The sequence below is a fragment of the Diadema antillarum genome, unplaced genomic scaffold (genome assembly GCF_040938485.1).
Source record: "Diadema antillarum isolate AM-2024a unplaced genomic scaffold, OU_Dant_1.0 scf00000134, whole genome shotgun sequence".
Classification (NCBI taxonomy): domain Eukaryota; kingdom Metazoa; phylum Echinodermata; class Echinoidea; order Diadematoida; family Diadematidae; genus Diadema; species Diadema antillarum.
This window is the reverse complement of record NW_027271023.1, coordinates 472,290-492,500: the sequence shown is the minus strand read 5'-3', so window position 1 is coordinate 492,500 and position 20,211 is coordinate 472,290. Positions and strand designations below refer to the sequence as shown.

Here is a 20,211-nt window from a genome sequence, read left to right as displayed (position 1 = left end):
GCGTCGTCCTCTGCCTGAGAGAACACGTAATTGGCTATACGAAAGGGAGCAAGATCGCATTTAGTGGCGTTTGCGAGCGGGATTACAAGCGCAGGCAGGGCACGAGCAACGCAGTGTCGCCTTGACTACGTAAATGAGTGACGATACACGTCACATTAGTCAACGTGTGACGTTTGCTCATTAGAATTCGTGACGTCATCCTACACTCGCGCTCCTGTGTGCCCGCTTCCCGCGCTTATTGAGCCCCGAGGTTTTCCCGCATACTGCATGAGTTTCGCGGCCTGTGACAGTGCAATTAGCTGATTTTCCCGGCTAATTGAAAAGCACTCTGTGCGCATTAGCGTTCGGGACTAGTGACAACTCCGTCGGGTTGACTGCAGCAAAAGTTCATGCAGACCAAAAATAACGCTGAACGCCTCCCATGTAGGCCTACTCTTGGAAGTCGCGCGTATAGTCGTCAGATGTGTCTGAATTGTCATCGTTTGTTTGTAAAGCAACTGGCGAGACATTGGACTTACGACGAATTAATTTCCAACGAGCGTGAAACAAACAAGCCATGTTCGTTCAGGCCTAAGCACGTACGTCTTGAATGGCCACTTAAGTTATCTTCTGTGTGTGTAATTAGTGACCGAAATATGACATGATGATCCCCATCCTATTCTTAACGCTTTTGAGGAGAGGAGAGGAGAGGGGAGGGAGCTCGAGGCTTGTCTTTCTGTTTGCTTTTGTTTGTGTCGGTGATGGTGCTGTTGTTGGTACTGCTGCTGCTGCCAGTGTAAATCAGACGTAATCACTGTGAAACTAAGCGCTGCTAAAAATGATATCATGTGAAAGACGAGATGATAGGAAAATGCCCCCAATCTTGATGTTTCAGTGACAATGGCGCAAATTTTAACTGGATGCGTAAACGTTAATTTTTAAGGAATGTTATTCAACACGACGGGGATGGGGGGGGGGGTGGTGATTCCTACGCACGTGAAGTTAATACATACAATCATTTCTCAAAAGAGTAAGTGCGTACGTGTGTGTGTGTGTGGGATGCTTTATAATACCAGAACAAAGTAAAATGCAAGCGCGAAACGCAAATATAACTATGTGGGGGTCTCGGAGTTGAGAATTATTTTGGCACAGTGACGTAATCAACAACATCATCTGCCACAGAATAACTTCAATCTTAAAGTAATTTTCTTCTCTGAAATTAGTAACTACGTTTCATTGATGGAGGAGGTGTGCGTCCCCCGTATCCTGTTTACGACTGTAACAAATTCCATCATCAATCAAAGGAGAAATTAATGAAAATAATGAACAAAGCAGAATATGAAAGTTCGCGTTATTTTGCGCGGAAGCACGGAAACCGAACGAAGGGAAATTGACCTAGAATAAAAGCAAACTTTGTCCTCTTTTTATTGCTCAAAGTTGAGAATGCCGTATTTTAAGATATCCCAATTTAGAGTTCACGCATTTGGAAGAAAAAAATATATGGGGCATATAATTCATGTACGCTTGAGGACTCCTTTCCTACACAACGTATCGTATTAACGCCAATGCATTTTTCGTGTTCAAGCAATGTCTTTTGTCTTGCTGGCAATACGCTTAGCGATAATCATGAGCTCATTGCTGTGAGATTTTCTTTAAAACTCGCACGTAAAATTCCGCTCCGCATATGACAAGATTTCATTATTATTTTTTTTTTTACCAGGTCAGGGGAGACTTGGGAGGTGATGACGACATCAACTTATTTGCATAATATCATCTGCCTGCCACAAAGTCGTTGTTGCGTGAGCCATGTTAGACACTTTACGATTCTTATTATACCACTCTCATTTCATGTCCGAGTCTTGGTTGAATCTTAAATCGCTGTCCCATAAAAAAAAAGGGTAGCATTTTTTTTTTTAATGACATTTTACATCTTTTGCCTATTCGAGAAGAAGTGAAAAATCAGTCATATATATTACATGACATGCACTGTGATGAATATATATATATATACATATGTATATCTGTATGTTTATATTTGAATACAAATACATATATACATATACATATATGTATGTATATATATATATATATATATATATATATATCTGTATATTTACATTTGAATACAAATATATATATATACATACATATACACACACATATATATATATATATAGAGAGAGAGAGAGAGAGAGAGAGAGGAAGGAGAGGGAGTCATAATTATTGATTTTCTCTTTTTTTTTCTCTCTCTCTCTTTATATCTCACGAACAATCATTTTCTCTTTCAGGCCACCTGCCCGTATTTGGCGTCTGCCGATCAAATCCACATTTGGAAAAGGCCTGCACGTCGACAGAAAAAGAAAGTTAAGCCACAAAATCATGTAAAGTTATTATTTAAAAAAAACAAACAAAATCGCAAAATAATGTCAGTCAAACTGCCCTGAATAATTCAAGGTGGAGGACGATGTATCGGAATCTTTTATCGTGAATAAAAAAAGGGGGCATCTTTACGACTTATTCGAGTGGATTCCTCTTCCCGGAGAATAAATCTCTGGATAGGAAAACAAGAGCCGAATATAATGGAGGATTTATCGAAATCAAGTCGTAAACCTCTTTTTTTTTTTCTTTTAATGCAGGCATTATATTTCAACTCTTATGGTACACTGTCAGACTGTTAAATTTTCCTGGTGCCCGGCTCGCGCGTACACTACAAATTCAAATTCGCCTGAAATAAAACACATAATTCATATTATCGTGGAGCCGAATCTGCCCATAAATTCCTAGCGTAATCGAAATCTTGGCAATTTCACACACAAGTTTGAGTGTGTGTGTGAGTGTGTGTGCGTGTGTGTGTGTGTGTGTGTGTGTGTGTGTGTGTGTGCGAGGACGGAATCCGTTGGAGGAAGGCGTAGGGTCGGGTTACTCTGGAGCGTGATGTGCGGGTGGCGACACGGCTCCGGTTCCAGCGAACGGGGGAATAGTGGGAGGATGGACACCCTTAATTAATGTTTACTGCCAGCCTGTATAATTGCATGCATGACTTTGACGCGGGCATAGGTTGGCGACGACGGCGGTTATTTGTCTCACCTGTTATAAGGGCGGAATGTGTCATGAAATATACGGGAACGTGAGAAACACCTAATCTACGTCCAGTGGACATCCTACTTTTAAACGTAAAGCAATTCTTCTATCCGCCCACTTCCTCGATGTAGCGGCCCGATTCAATTACTTGTTATGTCATATATTTCCCGAAACCTATGCAGACGGATAGAAAGATAGATAGATAGATAGATAGATAGATAGATAGATGGATAGGTAGATAGATAGATAGATAGATAGGTAAATAGATAGACAAATAGATATATAGATAGATAGGTAAATAGATAGATAAATAGATAGATGGACAGATAGATAGATAGATAGATAGAAAGATAGATAGATAGATGGATAGATAGATAGATAGATCGGGGTTTTTTTGCCATCAAAGCCGATGAGTGAAAAGTCCAAAGACATCATAAAATTGCCGTTTACAAAATGCATATAATAACATAAAAATTAAAATATCTTATACAGCATACAGTATAATCATGGAGCTACGTAGCTCCATGGTATAATCATTGTTGACAAGGAATGATAAGAGGAATGAAGGACACACACAGACGCACGTATTACATCAAACGCACACATGCACACACAAAAGAAAACCCACACACAATACACAATAACACACACACACAAACAACGACAGGCAACAACAATCAAACACAAGCGTGTAATGCAAGGGACTTATAACAAAATATATAATATTAAAAAAAGAAATCCGAATTATTAAAATGCATCATTAAAAGACTACTACACACACACGTACAGGTATATGCACAATGCACAAACAACACCATATCACAAACACACACACACACACACACACACACACACACACACACACACACAATACGCACCTTTCAGGACACAAACATTCAATCATTAACAAACAACCACAATCACAAATTCGCACGTTTTTTTCCCCATTTTCGCCCATTCTCGCATCTGAATGATTTTGTTTCGGTAGGAATAATGCAAAACTAGGCACAAGAATGAAATCTCACTTGAAAGCATCCTTGCCCAATTAATTACTATAAAACTGTAAAATCGAACAACATGCCCGTCACCTTTAAAACGCAGATATTCCATATTAGAAAAGGTAAAAGTCCAAATCAAAACACACGCAGACATTTCGTGCCTCGGCAACGCGTTCATTCGTGCAAATCCGCACGCAACCACTTTACCCACGCGCAGGCACAAACAGCCATACGCACTGAAAACTGTAACCTCTTTTTACGACGTAACCGCACAAACGGGTCACACAAAGTAGGCGCCACTATTGCCACTGTTTTTTGTCCCTCCTTTGTTTCCAATTCTCAACTTAATGATTTCGTATTGGGAACAATAATACAAAGTATCTTTTCCCAATTTGATAAACATAAAACGGCAAAGACGTGCAACAGGCCCATCAACTTTGACACGCGGATATTCCATAAAAGAGGAGGAAAGTCCAAATACACACGTACACATTTCGTGTCGCGGTAACGTGTTCCTTCATGCAAACCCGCACGCAAACATGGGGCACACGTCGGGCAAGCACAGGCATTCAAACAAACTGAAAACAGCAACCTTTCTTTACAAACAAGAAACCCGGGTCACACAAAAGTGGGCGCCACTTTAGGATTTCTCTCTCCCTCTCTTACAGTCTCTCTCTCTCTTGCGTTGTTGAAGACTAGGTTCATATCTACCCATGATTAGCGCACAAAGAAAGTGTATACACCCGTTCCTGTTAAGCAGCCAAGTTGAGGTCTTGGGTTATTACCACGCACGAGACTACGCAGCATAACCAATAATGCATCTCAATCACATTTACATAATTGATAGCGGAATCAGACATGGATTATTCCTCCCCTTCTTCCCTACCCCTTTTCCTATTTACAAGATCACGATCTTTATTATATCCGCCAAAACAAAGGAATAGCAAAATAGTATGAGACAAAGTGGGAGGTTTGAGAAGAAGAAAAACATGAACAACAAATAAAGTATTTCTGTTGAGTTTACATCCTTATGGTTATAAACTGCTAATGATTTTCCATCATAATCCAATAAACATTTATAATACATAATATCTATAGACATTGATTAAAAAGTTATATGTATATATTTACACATGTAATACATATAAACAACACAATATATATATATATATATATATATATTTATATCTGTAAATAAATATCTATATATATATTTATACACACATGTGTATATATATATATATATATATATATATATATATATATATATATATACATGTGTGTGTGTGTATGTGTGTGTGTTTTCAAAATTCAATTATATTACCAACTATGAATATGATGGTATCAATGCTTTCTAATCGCAGGAATTGTTCACTATGTCGCTGAAAAATGACTCCCCATTAAGCCACAATCTTTCCCAACTTCTTTGAGAATGAAAAAACCTCACACGAGTGGTGACAACATACTTAATACCCATTCCATCACTGGTGAAATATGGGAGTTTTGAAACTTTACATTCCTTTGAAATGCAACACCATTCCCCTATTTTTTTTTTCCACGCACAAGGAGCTGATTAATTTGTCGGGCATTTCACACCTCGGGGCACGAACAACATGACACAAATTCACGCATGGCGTTTGATTCACGAGTAAACAGCTCACAGCTGCTTCCCGTCTTTATTAGTGACAGCTTCGTGGTAAAAGTCAGATAAAAGTGGATTACATCGTAATACAATTGCTAAACCTCCCACCGGCACTCTGTTCCGTACCAGCAGCTATCAGAAGAGGGTGTTCAATATATACATATGGTATACTGAATGATTATAGGTAGGGGGTGGGGGTGAAGGGAAGGGGAATCTCTCATAGGCTCTCAGTATCTTACATTCACCTCTAATGGAATATATCGAGAAACATATACAAGATTGAATAACCATGAACAAGTGGGGTGGGGGTGTTTACACCAAATGGAAACAAAATGAGAAATGTTTCTAGGGTGAGTACAGACAACAGGGTGTAGGGCTTGCGTCTCCCTATGTCTCTGTTTGTATGCATCTGATTACATAGGATTGAATATCCATCCAACTGACTACACGTTTAAATGACCTCATGAGTACCGATATGAACAATACCATTCTGAAAAGTACCTACAGGGTGGCATAAACTCTAAACAGAGAAGAGAGGTCAAAAAACTCTATCATATTTCTCGTCAAAAAAACGACACGACTCATATATTTGACATTCTGTGATACTGCAGAGAAAATTCTCTGTATACATTTTTCATCATTCTACCAAGACTTCTATAAGTGTGTTCACACTACTTCTGACTGATTATACCGAATTCATATATTTCAAAGATATTTTTTTTTTGCACTTTGCATTCATTCAACTGTGGTAAAAGTTTGCTGACAAGAAACCATTTATTGATAGTTTTTCTTCTTTTTCTCCTAGTTGTTTATTGGGGGTGCCACATGGCTACTTTTTCAAGTCATTTTGACTATGCCAAAGACTGACCGATCTTTCACCCTACAAGAGCTTCCACCACATCTAGTGTTCACAAAGTGCCAATCTAATGATGCACCGGTAATGGAACATGAAAAGCTACACATCGAGGTGTCCTTCATTTTGCACAACAGCCCTCGTGGAGCTGAAGTTGTTCAGGGCATCTCGATCCACAGGACCATCTAGTACAATCGTTTCGGCTCACTTCCACGTCCGGTCAAAGAGGTAAAACACAGTGACTAACCATCTGAAGTTGCCACTAAAATCTTGTGACAGTGAAAGAGGCCTCGGTTGGCTATCGTGTCTATTCTATCATAAACTCCTGGCAGCTAATCTACCATCTACCACGATCTCTCATTTCAAAGATCAGCTTCAGGTTTTATATATATTTCCTTCCACCTCTGGTATATTTCTTGATTCAACGTCCTACAAGGATGACAAAATGTTGAATAATGAGGGATGTGATGCGCTAAATATGTACACACTACATGTTGTGAAAAACGCTTCCCCAGGGAAAGCACACTGCTACTCTGACAGCTCTGGAAAAATCGGAGGTAAGACAGGACTTACAAGTACAGGTATAAATCATACAAAAAACACTTCTTCATCTGATTGAATGTATGCTAAGTATTGCAATTCTCTGGTACCTAAAGGCACTTCGAAACTTTACTTGCTTTTCAATCACGTCGGCGAACATCGAGTTTAATCACAGCACAGCCGCGACACTCTGTTTAACAATCATGACAACCGTTGGTTGGGAAAACGCAATGTTTCGCGGCTGATGACGACAACACGTAAATGGCCAAGCACGCACACCTTGGCATACCCCTGTACTTTGTAACACACTACCATCACCCATCTATGGACATAACTTTGCTGAAGCACGATTCCAAAATTGCTGTGAGCGAATATAATAATGTCAACAGCCTTGCATGAAGACTATCAAGATAATGACCATACACTCTGTGTCAAGGACCCCTATTCACATCAGTCAAATACAGGTGGATTTTTCCCAACCTGGCCTTTGCTCTAAGGGCTTGAATGCCCATGTGAAATGCAACTGTGCTCAGGAGTGTATTGCTTGACCACTCCTACTTGACCAGCCTGAGGAAGTAGAATAGTGGCCGGATAATCATCCCCGGCCTCACTTGTGCACAATGTGAGGACAGGTGTGTTCTTTAAATCTGCCATTTTTAATAGCCCTCTACGTGTGTTTTGAGTGCTGATGGCACAGAATATCCCATAGTATTGTACACACTGTCAAAAGTCCCTGGCACAGAACAGGTTAACCCCCTCCATAAGTGCACCAAGATGCTGCAACATCAACACGCTTGCCTGAATGCAAAGTGAGACAATGGGCCCACACATGTGTGCTCAGATGGGTCGCCCCAGACAAATCGTTTTTGTATTGCAAGTGTGAACGGGGCCATGTCTATCTCTGTGAGTATAGTACAGAAATTCACATGAATATGAATTGGGAGAACCTTGCTGATGTGGTGCAGCTCTGTTTCCTCTCACAAGCTGCAAAACAAAGAGACAGGGTGAATGCTAACAACACTAGGAATCTCATAATCCCAAATCACATGGCAACTTCAGTTCACAGCATACAGCAACTTCACTGAAATTCCCCCGCTAAATTCGAACATGGAACATTCTCTATCCAACTACATTCTATACACACTAATATTTAGAAACCTTACAGCCCATTATATACTTCAAGTCAGAATTGCACTCAATTTTCAATGCTAATATGGCTTCTTTCCTCACTGGAATAGATAAGATTTATTTACGAGAAGAAACAGAAAATGCGCACAAACAGAAAAGTAATGTATTCCATCATTGCAACCCAGAAAAACTAGACCAATACATCAAAAAACAGAACTTAAATCCCTTCATCATCCACAACAAGGTTTACAATCATGTTTGGCTATGATTTTGCCTTTGGTCATGAAATAAAAAAAAAGAAAGAGATTATAGACAAATAAAGTATACTTTTGAATGCTCACAATCACTAAATGACATTAATCACTGAAGTCAAAGCCTTGAACACAGACTAAGCAGTTAATACTTTCAGTAAATGCAACAATGTTATAGATCACGCGCACCATGCCTAGCATACAGTGACATGATGCAGAAAGTCAGATGGGTTTTTTTTTGCCTTAAAAAAACCTGCCATAAAACAACAGCAACAACATTTCCATTAAAGACATAAATATTCAAACAGTAATTCTTCGAGCCATCCATAACACAATTTCGAGACTGTGCGATGAATATAATCATGTTATCCATGATGTGAATTTCATTAATTTTTCTTCAGTGAGTGCACTTTCCCCTGGAGGGCAGGCTCAAATGACACATGGAAAGCAATGCAATTATTCATCACTCTTCTGCGACTCGTAATAACAGAATCGATACGCCCATTGTCATAATTTTACCTCTTTTTTTTTTTCGGTAACCTACGGTGGCACGTGTTTCGAGCACCGTGCCTCGGAATGAAAGCTGCCAGAGACAATGCTAATGCTTTACGGAGCTAGCTGGTGGCCATGGGGCTTACCATGCAGAGCTATCGAGAGCATCACTTCCACACAGTAGATGCACTGACAGATTAGAGAATCGAGGTGCAGTACATGTAGTTCTAGCTGAATTTGAGCACTATTATCTGTTTAAACTCACTGTATAGTCAGGGCATGAGAGGTGCTTGGCAGTTCATAATTATCAAAGGTTTGTGCAGAGTTCTACTTTTTATATGTCTAAAGCTGCAGAAAATAATAAAAAAACTTGTATTCAGGGTTTAAAGAGTAAGCAGTGTAAGATTAAGCACAAAAGAAAGCTGGAGAATAAAACAATGCTCAATACTAAACTAAAATATGTGTTTAGGTCGGCTAAATCAAGTGTGTGTAATTGTATACAATTGCACCTGTGTGGTGAACATTCAACTGTACTATTATTAGACTGATGCAACTTTAAATGCGTGCAAGACATGTACAGTTTGCTTTCCAAGCAATCACCACAGCACCACAGAACAGGTTGTAGAATGTGTGCAAATTCAGCAGCGTGTTTGATCAGATAACCAAATCAAAAAACTCTACAGGCGCATTTATTTTGAGCTGCCTTCTCAAGCTGTGAAAATACACTGGATCCCTATGATTATATTGTTTTTTCTCTCTCTCTTTATGCTGGTCTTCTGAATCAAGAGACTACAAGAGTGTCTTTCCATTCATCACCACAGAAATTTCCATCTGTGTTAATGGTCTGATCGTAAGAAACTGAAGTATGCACTCATCATGGAAAACACAAGCTGTTTAGACACATTTTAGTCTGTAGTGAGAATATAAAGTCTACATTACCTATATTCCAGTGACAAAAAGGAAGGGTAATGGAAAGTGAAAATGAAACCCCTGTTTATTATAAAGCTGAGAATAGCTAAGCTAACGATGTCATCTATACCTTCGTAAACTGTAAATGCTCTGGAAGTGAATGGCAATAGAAACTGTAATATCACACGCTATTTATCCATCTCAATCATATAGAATTGATATTTTTTTGTCTGTGTATGTCACATTCAGTGTCATTACACATGGATAATGTTTGTATGCGATCCCTCAAACATACAGTATTGTGTTATATATATTCTAATAATATATCATATATATACCTCCAGCTATTCATACTACACCACCTTGCGTTTGACCAAGGGACACATCAAGAGCAGATGACCTGTAACACTCTGACCAAGATGAGGAAACTACTTTTTTTACACAGGGTTTTTTAACATCTAGAGCTTTTCTTTCTCTTGTTATACAGGTACATATATCAGTTAATTACAAACTGTATAGAATTCACTGCAGAGGATCCATTCTGTGTATGATTATGCAGCTATGCCAGGATTGTATGAGTAATTCACATTTTCTTCAAACTGGGAGCAGTATAGTTCTCGATTGCATTACATATCATAAATGTTGACATTAATTGGCTATCTAGATAACATTGTCTGATGATCATCCATATACATTTTTTTTTGTGCAAGAATTGCTTGCATTAATTCTTCAAACTGTGTAAAATCAAGTTGTGTAAGAAACATGCCTGTTCATTGTATTCATTATTCTGTGTTGTTGCAGTGCCTATAATTGTGTACTGTTAATGTGTTATTAAAGCAGAAAGGGAGTACATTTTGCTTTTCAATACAATTGTGCCATGAATTACTGTGAGTTACCAGCAAGAACACCTAATAGATAGTGGTCTCTATTCTGCAAACATAATATTAAACAAATGCAAGTGGAGAACATTTTGATAATCTTATTGATGCAAATGACACATACTCTAATTTTTATAATCTTATTGATGCAAATGACACATACTCTAATGAGTCTTAAAACTAGATGTAGTTCTAACATGAGCTTTCGGTTTGTTGAATTTGCTCTTCTATTGAAATAGATTATTCTCTCTGTTCTCAAGAAACAATAAAAAGCAGACATGTTTGAATCAAGGAAAAGAGAGCCTTTTATTTTCAGGGTTATTAAATCTAATAATTCAGTATCATTATGTTAGTAAAATATCAGAGGAAAGGATCTTCCTTCATCATTGCCATTCATTATTTCAGAACTATGATTGTCATTTCGAAAATCTCATTTCATCTAATGGTAACTTCACCTAAGGCTACACAAACTGCATACCACACATTTTCCCTGACTTACAGGTATGGACATGTTGTCTGACCTCACACAAACTACATTTACACTTGTGTACATCTTTAATACCAGGATATATGGCTATCGATCTACACACTATCCTGCCCACATTTTTCTCCATGTATGGGCCACTCAGTCCACGAATGATTTCATCACAGTCCCTCAGTGATTTAAGTGTGATGCCAGTGGCTATAATTTCTAACTCTCAAGCCATCTGGAGTTCACACACTTACCAACAGCATTCACTTTCGTGCCAGATTGCACATAACTACCAGAGGTTATGTTTTCCTCATAATATATGCTACTTTCATACAACATCAACAATATTGTCTGCCATCATGGTTGAAGACTGCACATGAAAATAATTTTGAAAACAATCATATATGGAAAGCTAGACAGTAATTTCCGATATCATGTCAAAACTGGATATTTCATTGACTTTATATTTACGGATGCACCCGTGGCTATACCATACATCTACAATGCATTCAGAATAGGATTGCTGTCTGCATATGCGCTTTGTACGTATTCATGCTTACAAGGGCATATACGCCTCATCAAATTAGCTTTCTTTCCCCATACAAGCACTGGCTAAAAAGAGAAGAACATGAATAAAAGTAGATAATAATTGATATTGTCTTTCTATTGATATTGCATCTACCAGAAAGGAATTCATGACATGAACAATAGCTTCACGCACTGTAACAGTTAACACAGTTGGTAGGCTCGTTGCTGAAATTAATTTCTCTAAAGAAACAGCAAAGCATTGAACAAAAAAAAAATGCTATCAAAGACATGGTTACCATGCATTCATATCATTTCTGTCAGTACCCTTACCGCAAAGACAGTTAAATTCAAATGTGATTGGTTTTTTTTTATCTTCACAACTGCAGTAGAAGCATATGTGGAAATGCAAAGGGTAAACATACATTTCAAAGAAACTGAATAATAACCCTCTGCTACCTCTATAACCCGAAGTGTTTTGCCTGTGCCACTAAAGGGAGCAGAAAGTTATCAATTCCTCATCCTCTTCTTTCTACCTTATCTATACTATTAATATATAACCATTCACATCCTTCACTTGATGTTCGAGTACAGATGATAAAATACACACACATAAACATTATATAACACTGTTATAAACCCCGTTTTACTGTGCATGATATAGCAGAAATTGATCTACCATTATACCCTTTCAAATGTGCTGATCGTATAAAGACAATCTATCTTGCAGGGTCTCTCACTTGGAGACCTACCACTTCGTGCCAACAACCATCATCAACAAAGAAGGAGATTGGGATGGGACTTCTATCGAATGAAAATGCACAAATGTGAAACTCAAATGTAGAGTCAACTCTGTAACACTGATGGTTGCAAAAGCCATGCCTTAAATGCATGTATTATTCTGTGATCAGCAGTGTACGTGTTGTCTGAGTGTTGGTGGAATGAGTGCGTACATCTCTCTCCTATTGTCACACTGGATGTCAGGTGAGAAAAGGAAAGCTACGTCCTATTGCAAACATGCTCACTGGCCACTAAAATAACCATGCATATCATGATTGTCTCCCTTTCTGGAAAATTTGTGCGACCAGAAAGACCAAGCATTTGTAATATTGGCAATGCCACCATCATAGCGGTGATACATGATGGTGCACCCGGTTCCACATCAGTGAAATAGCTAATGACCCACTACCTTCCGTACAAATGCCCTTTCCATTTAACCTTGGCAATGATGTGACAAAACAAATGATGAAAAGTACTGACACATATATATGATTAACTATCGCTACAAAACAGGACAACAGCATGGCAACCAGTAGGCCTACAGATCCAGCATTATCAGTAAACCAAAAATAGAAAATAACAAGATACATCATTTAAAAAAACCAGGATTTAAAAGAAAGAAAAAAAAGAAAGCATTTTCTCATTCTGTACATTCATCATCTCCTTGGTCCAAAAACATAGAAAGTGAGGCAATGGAGAAGAGAGTGGAGGAGGAGAGAAGAAGAAGACTTTGAGATAAGAGGGGCGGTCTAAAGGGCGTGGTCACTCCTGGGGGGAGGGGTGCGGGGGGTGGGCTGGCATCCTCCGCAGAGTGCAGCATCACTATAAGGGATCCACCTCCAGCGCGGGGCTCTGATCAAGGTGCTGGATCTTGGTGCGGCAGACGACGCAGCGGAGGGGCAGCAGGCGCTGCGACAGCGCCACCTGGATGGTCTTCACGAAGCACTTTCGGCAGATCACGCGGTGGGCGCACGGGTAGGTGCAGATCACCGCCTGCCTGGTTAGGCATACCACACACTGCAGAAGAGAAGAGGTAGAAAAGTGGGTAGGGGAGGAGAGATAGAACAAAAAGATGACAGGTGAATATTTTTAGAATCACTTATTTTGTGCACTTTAATCTTTATGTTTCCAACACAGTAAACTATTATCTTTGTGAAAATGCATTAACAAAGTATGAGTACAGCGTGCATAGTACACATATATCTCTCTTTGTACAACATGGTAAATACATCTAGGCACATACATATGCCATCATTACCATTATCTTCATTATGATATATACAAAACATATTGCCCAAAAATGAATTTTGAAATGCACTACGACCAAAAAGAAAAAATACAACAAACAGCATGTAAGCTTGGCAATACAGAAACTACTAGTGAACTTCACTTGTTTTCAATTCCACAGTCAAGAGTACTGTAAAACAAGGAATGTTTGCGTGCATTGTAATTTTGCAAATTTTGCAATAGCCAATACTTGCAAAATTAAAATACACACAAAAGTTCTTGTCTCCACTATATGCATTGAATGCCAGTGGCAATTCACGAAAATTTCATGCCGCGAAAAAGGCCATCGGCTCCAATTCGCTAAAATTTCATGCCGTGAATATATCAAATTTTTACAGTATTTTTGAGCATGAGTGAGCACCTCCAAAAGAAACACACAAGCATTATTAATTTGAAGGTATATTTATGGGGTACAAAGTTTGCAAAAATGATTTCTACACTGTGAAATATATATAACATGAAAAGGACAAGTGTAGTTCTCCCATTTTCTGAAACTGAAGTGGTTTCCAAGCCCAAGGCATTCATACACACCACTGCTTGGAATAGCATCACACCATCACCCACTGGAGCAACATCCAACACTATTTTCACTCATCACACTTAACCTGTTGAGGACGAGTCCCGAGTATACTAGGGCAAGTGTCTATAGAAAATGCGTGTTGTAGCAAAATCAACCCATTCTCAATGGGTTAAATTGTAAGGCTGCCCTTCAGCTGGTCTGTGCTGACAAAATGTGGTCTCCCTTATATGAATATCATCTGCATGTATCTTTGGTGTATAGCAATGTCTATAAGCTTTGGACAGACCAGTTGACCGATAGACATAAGTATGGACACGTTGCGTGGCCAACATTGTCTACCACTTTGCTGACATTAACAGCTAGCACAACTGTTATTTCTTGGATGTCTTATGAATGTATTGTCTGCTTTGACCTCAATATCTGTGTTATGATTTGGTGTTAAATTTATATAATTTTATAAACATATATAATACCTGCATAGAGCGTCATCTGTAGTTATTGGGCACGTGCTCACACTCTTATTACATTGCACTGTATTATGTTTCAAAAATGAAAAAGAAAAATGGATAGAAAAAAAAATTCCATGTCATGGGCTGATAACCACATAAGTAAAACGTGAATCTGAATCTTGATGCTTTAAGGGGATGGTATAGTTTTGGCTGAGATGGGACTTCATACAGGTTTCCAACTCTGTTTGTGAGATGAAAACCTCTTTGAATATGGAATATGAAAGAGCATATAATTCTAAGAGGAATTCAAAGTTTATTCGATGAAGATCGGTTTTGAAATGGCTGAGATAGTGTATATCCAAAACAAAGCAATCATGATGAAAGGTGGGACCAACCTTTCATTAGGTTTATTTTGTTTTAATTTGTCTTTAGATATTTCAGCCATTTCAAAACTGATTTTCATTGAATAAAATTTGAATTCCTCTTAGAAGTATGTACTCTTTAACATTTAAAGCAGCCTCTAAACATCTTGAAAAAAGTTAAAAGCTGAATTCTCATCTCAAGCAATACTGTACCATCCTTTTAATTTTGAATACTGGTAGGCTAATAAAACAGCATACAAAAAATCAGCCAAAGCAGCAGAAATATATCCTAGCTTGACTTTGTTTGATACTTCCAGAGAGGTTGAGAGATAGAGAAACAAAGACAGAGATTTTAAAAAAAATTGAGAAAGAGGTCAGTAAGAAAAGGTGAGAGGTGAGGGAAAGAGATGGAGGAGGAGGAGGAGGGGGGGGGGGGGATGAGACAGAAAGATTACCGGGAGAGCATCCATTAAAGACTTTGGTGCGACAAATGGAGTGAGGCATATGATACCGAGTGGCAGTTCATTTTCACCGGTGGTGTTGTGGGCGCGAGGCAAAGGAAAGCACCCCCGGGGGGCATAGTGGACTCTCCTATTCCCACCCTGATCACAACCACTTGGTCAGGACTGATCAACTCCCAGCAAAATAAAAAAAAAGGGGGGAGGGGTGTCAGCTTGACTTTGTAACTTCAATTAGTGGGCGGAGTCCCTGGGCACGTGTTGTCATGGAGATTCAGAGCTGCCAGTGCTACGACTTGAGGAATGAACAGCGCAGAAGAATACAGAGCAGTAGCTTAATCATATCAAAGAAAAGAGATAGTTGATAGATCTACGAAAGCTTAACAGCAATACGACTGGGTACACTGATTAGGAAGATCCTTTTTTCGATGAGGAACAGGATGACGTGACCTCACAAAGAATTTGACAAACAAGTAATAATCTATAAGCTATTTCAACCACACTGACAGCTAGCTCCCACGCTCTTAAGATTAATGATTAATCTTATATCCACTCAAAGGTTGTGTGAGGGTCTTTTTTTCCCCTGATACCAATGATGATCATTGTCTCAAATTGACTAATGGTAGGAATACAATGAGTGGAAGTGAAGAAAGGATATCTGCAGAAAATACTGTATTTTGCCATAAACTGTAGAAGAAGTGTCTTTTATCAGACATTATCCATTAAAGTTGCACAAGAACATTTTTTTTTGAACACCAAGCCAACAATAATGAAGGAAAGGATATTTTCAGAGTGAACAACTCATGAATATATGAATCATGAACAGAGCATTTGGCACACCTCAAATCTCTAATAAACAGTCCATTAATTTGTACATAGAATGACAAAGAAACACGGCAAAAAACTCTGTAAGTTACTCACACGCAAGTGTTTTTTTTTTTAAGGATACCTTTCACCCAGTGTTTCCTTTGCAAAAAGGGACACTTTGTCTCATTTTGTTGAATTAATTCTTGGGCTTCTTTAACCATTTATGTGCCTTGAGTGCCGACTGGCACAGAAAACCCAATAGCATTATACACACTGTCTTAAGTCCCTAGAATAGAAAGAGTTAAGAGAACTGTGCTCTCAGTCAATCTTGGCTATCAATTTTGGGGGGATTTTTTTTTGTGGAAGTGGAGCATTTTATACCAATCTCAATGCAGGTTTTCACGGTGATGACTTTAAGCAACTCCCGTTTCCATGGAACGATCACAGCTGTCAACTTCTGTTTGTCTTTAACTGCATCCATGTTTGTTCATCTGCACTATCCATTCCCTAACCACCCCCAACCTCATCCCCATGGACCATAGCAACTACCGGTAGCATAATCTGCACGTCATCAGGCCTGGATCAGGCTTTGAATTGGCACAATGATGTGATATTCACTCCTCAATAAGTCTCGTGCAATGATGAGGAGAAGAGGGGATGTGAGAATAGAACTATCAAGGAGCAATTCCATTCTGAAACACACTTTGAATGAAATCATTATTCAGATCACTTTGTGGGCAGTAAAAGGAATCAACTCATCTGAAACATGATGACACAATACAATTGATCAGCCACAGTTGACTTTTTCTTCTTCTGCGAACATCTCTTAAGAATAACAATGTTATCAACTTTGCAAACATTCAAAATGCAGCTACGCAACACAATTTTTCACCAAGTTTCCACCAAGGTGATTCAATGATGTGCATTTTTTTCTTTCCCCTCCCACTCCTCCCAGAAGAGCAACTCAAAGAGGTTCAGGGAGCGGGCACACGGGCGGATGAATTACATCAAGGCAACATCCGTGAAGAGTCAATACCCGGCCAAGTTTATGGGATATTCCATCAAGTGTAGCGCACATGTAATGATTCTTAATTTGATGAATCTGCCACTGCCCCGCGGCCAAGACGGCAAGACAGGTCGTCACGGCCTGTCCAACTCACTTCAAAACATAGCACTCTTTGTACGAGGAAAGGAGGGGGGGGTAGGGAGAGTGGCCGGTAATAAATTACACCCAAACAGACGGGGGATGAACACCAGTGTAAATAGACATCCATCTAGCTCCTGTAACCCTAAGCAAAAACTCTTAGTCTCTGACTTCAGGCTCACTTATCTTTCTTTTTCCCCTCCAGCCAAAGGTGAGTGATGCAAGCTAGCGCACAAAGCACATGTGTAGTTGCTGCACACACATACGTACACACACGTTACTCCTTAATTTTGACATATTTGATATTAGACGAAAGTTTTTAACATTTCTTATGACAACGTAATTGTTTCTAGTTATTAATATTACATCTAAATTGTCTTTGATGTTATCAAGCATCTTACAATGTAGGCAACATAATGTAGAAGATTAAAGCAATGATTACTAAGACATATGATTCTGTATACTTTTCTAGCAAACAGAGTCTTGAAAGTACAGAGGTGAATTCAGAACAAAAAGGTGTCAGAAAAATCTGAAAAAAAAAATTATTCATCATACTATACTGAAATGGCAAATCTATCTCTAACAATCGTATATCACAATTACTGTAAAATCAGACTTTTTGCATGCATTTTAATTTTTGCGAATTTCGCGAGAGCCAAGATTCACGAAATTAAAATGCACGTAAAAGTTCTTGTCTACACTATATGCATTAAATGCCGGCGGCAATTTGAGAAAATTTCATGCCGTAAAAAAGGCCAACAGCTTCACTCTGTGAAAATTTCATGCTGCGAATATTTCTGGTTCTGCAGTGCTCAGTTTATCCACGTATAGGTGTATACTCAGTTTATGGACATATCGGTGAACAAACACCAAGTCATGCAAAAAAGATAGCTTGGCATCCATATGCTTGCTTGTAGAATTAGAAAGGAGGCATACAAGCTCTAATTTCAATATTACAAAGTGCAAACAGCTTGTTAACAACTTGTTTTATGACCTGATTATCCTATTAATTCTGAATGTCAATAGTGTCTATCACAATAACAACAACAAATGTGTATGTATGGTATCAGATACAATGACAAGTTCAGACTAAAAGCCAATCAGAGTGTATTTGTCTCAACCTTATGTTCAGAAACGAATTACCTATAGATGCACCGTCCTTTAATAATTGTCCTCGTACCTGTCCTTATCTCTGCTAATTCTGTATCTTCACCTCCCATAATTATGTATAATTATATTTACATACGATATTCATTGAAGTTAAGGGCACGCTCGCCTCGCAGCTACATGTATGCTTTACTTTTGGAGATGTGCCTCCAGCACGTTCAAAATTATCGCAGTGTTATCTATATACTCTAATATGTTAAATGTTTGCTGGAAAGAAATGCCATTGAACTTGAACAAACTTTCACTTTCACTGAGTGGGGAAGTGGTTCCACAAAAAAGAAGAAGAAGAAGAATTACAAGAAGAAAAGCTAACCGCTGCGGCTGTAATAGCCAATTATGATGGATATACACGACATCAGACTATGCAATTCCTGCCCATTTTTGGTACGTAGACATTAAAATAGCTTATCCTTCACCAGCACTTTCCTCCTTTTTAAACAATGCAAAGGAGCATGGTGATCCATCATTTCGGGGGGCAGACATGCGTGGGTCGGCCCACCGACAGTCGGCTCGGGCTCCACGCCCGGAAACTCTCGCTGAATGCCGCACATTAGCGTGGGATTTAACTGCTGAGTGCCCACTTCTCATACACCCACTATAGTGTGTGTTTTTTTTAACCCAGTATGCCACAAACCCCCTCAGCAAAAGAGAAGCAGATAACGCAGGAGAAAATATATCATATACATCTTTAGATTAGATTGACTTCCTTAAGGAAAAAAAAAACAGAACAGGAAATACACACATGGAAATATATGATTAAACATATAATTTTCTTATACCTACATCATATTAATTCAATCAATTTCCTAAGCTATATTTCCATAAATCATGCATATTTGTCACAATCAGAAGAAACTTTAGGAGTAATGAAAAAAAAAAGGTGAGAAAATATAGGGATACACCAGGTGTTAAAATATGGGGATATGAACGTGCCATGTTTTAGCAGTAATATTTCAGTCCTGTCAGCTGACTTGGCTACAACATATTCTCCTCCCACATGACAGCCAGAACTTTTACTTCTGTTTCTTTACAAGACATAAGAAATAGAAAAAAAAAAGATATCAGAATTTTCCTCATTTAAAGGCTTAACAGATCAATTTCTAGAATCATGGGGGGGTCTCTGTGTGATCAATCCTAACCTAATGTATGGCACAAAACTCTCGAAATTGGCACAGTGCACTGTCGGCATCACGGAAAACTTGCCGACTATAGGGAGAGTGTAATAAACATGCAGAACTTTTTTCTATCCATCAGAACGGGAGACGTACTGAAAAACGCCTTTCACTTTTCATTTGAAGGGTATAGGACCACCACTGGGCATTTTCGATGATGCCTATTACAAACGTCTGACGGTGTCAAGGAACCTTCATACTGTATCATGCCATGCAGCTTCCTGATGTAAAAGCTTTTACTGGGCCCTAGCTGTCCATTTCAGTGTCTGTCATACTTAGTGATTGAGCTCATCAGAGGGGAGCAGATAATGAGTGTG

The 20,211-nt window shown here is 38.8% G+C and overlaps 1 protein-coding gene across 1 annotated transcript in view; it reads right to left on the bottom strand.

Annotated features, from left to right (window-relative positions):
- Positions 1–12,412: 12,412 nt before the first annotated feature.
- The window catches only part of LOC139720871 (uncharacterized), a 62,588-nt gene continuing 54,789 nt past the window's right edge, over positions 12,413–20,211 (bottom strand). Inside the window, exon 3 of the mRNA XM_071632203.1 lies at positions 12,413–13,545. Within this exon, the coding sequence (XP_071488304.1) occupies positions 13,351–13,545 (195 nt within the window). The 3' untranslated portion in view covers positions 12,413–13,350. The remainder of the gene's footprint in view (positions 13,546–20,211) is intronic.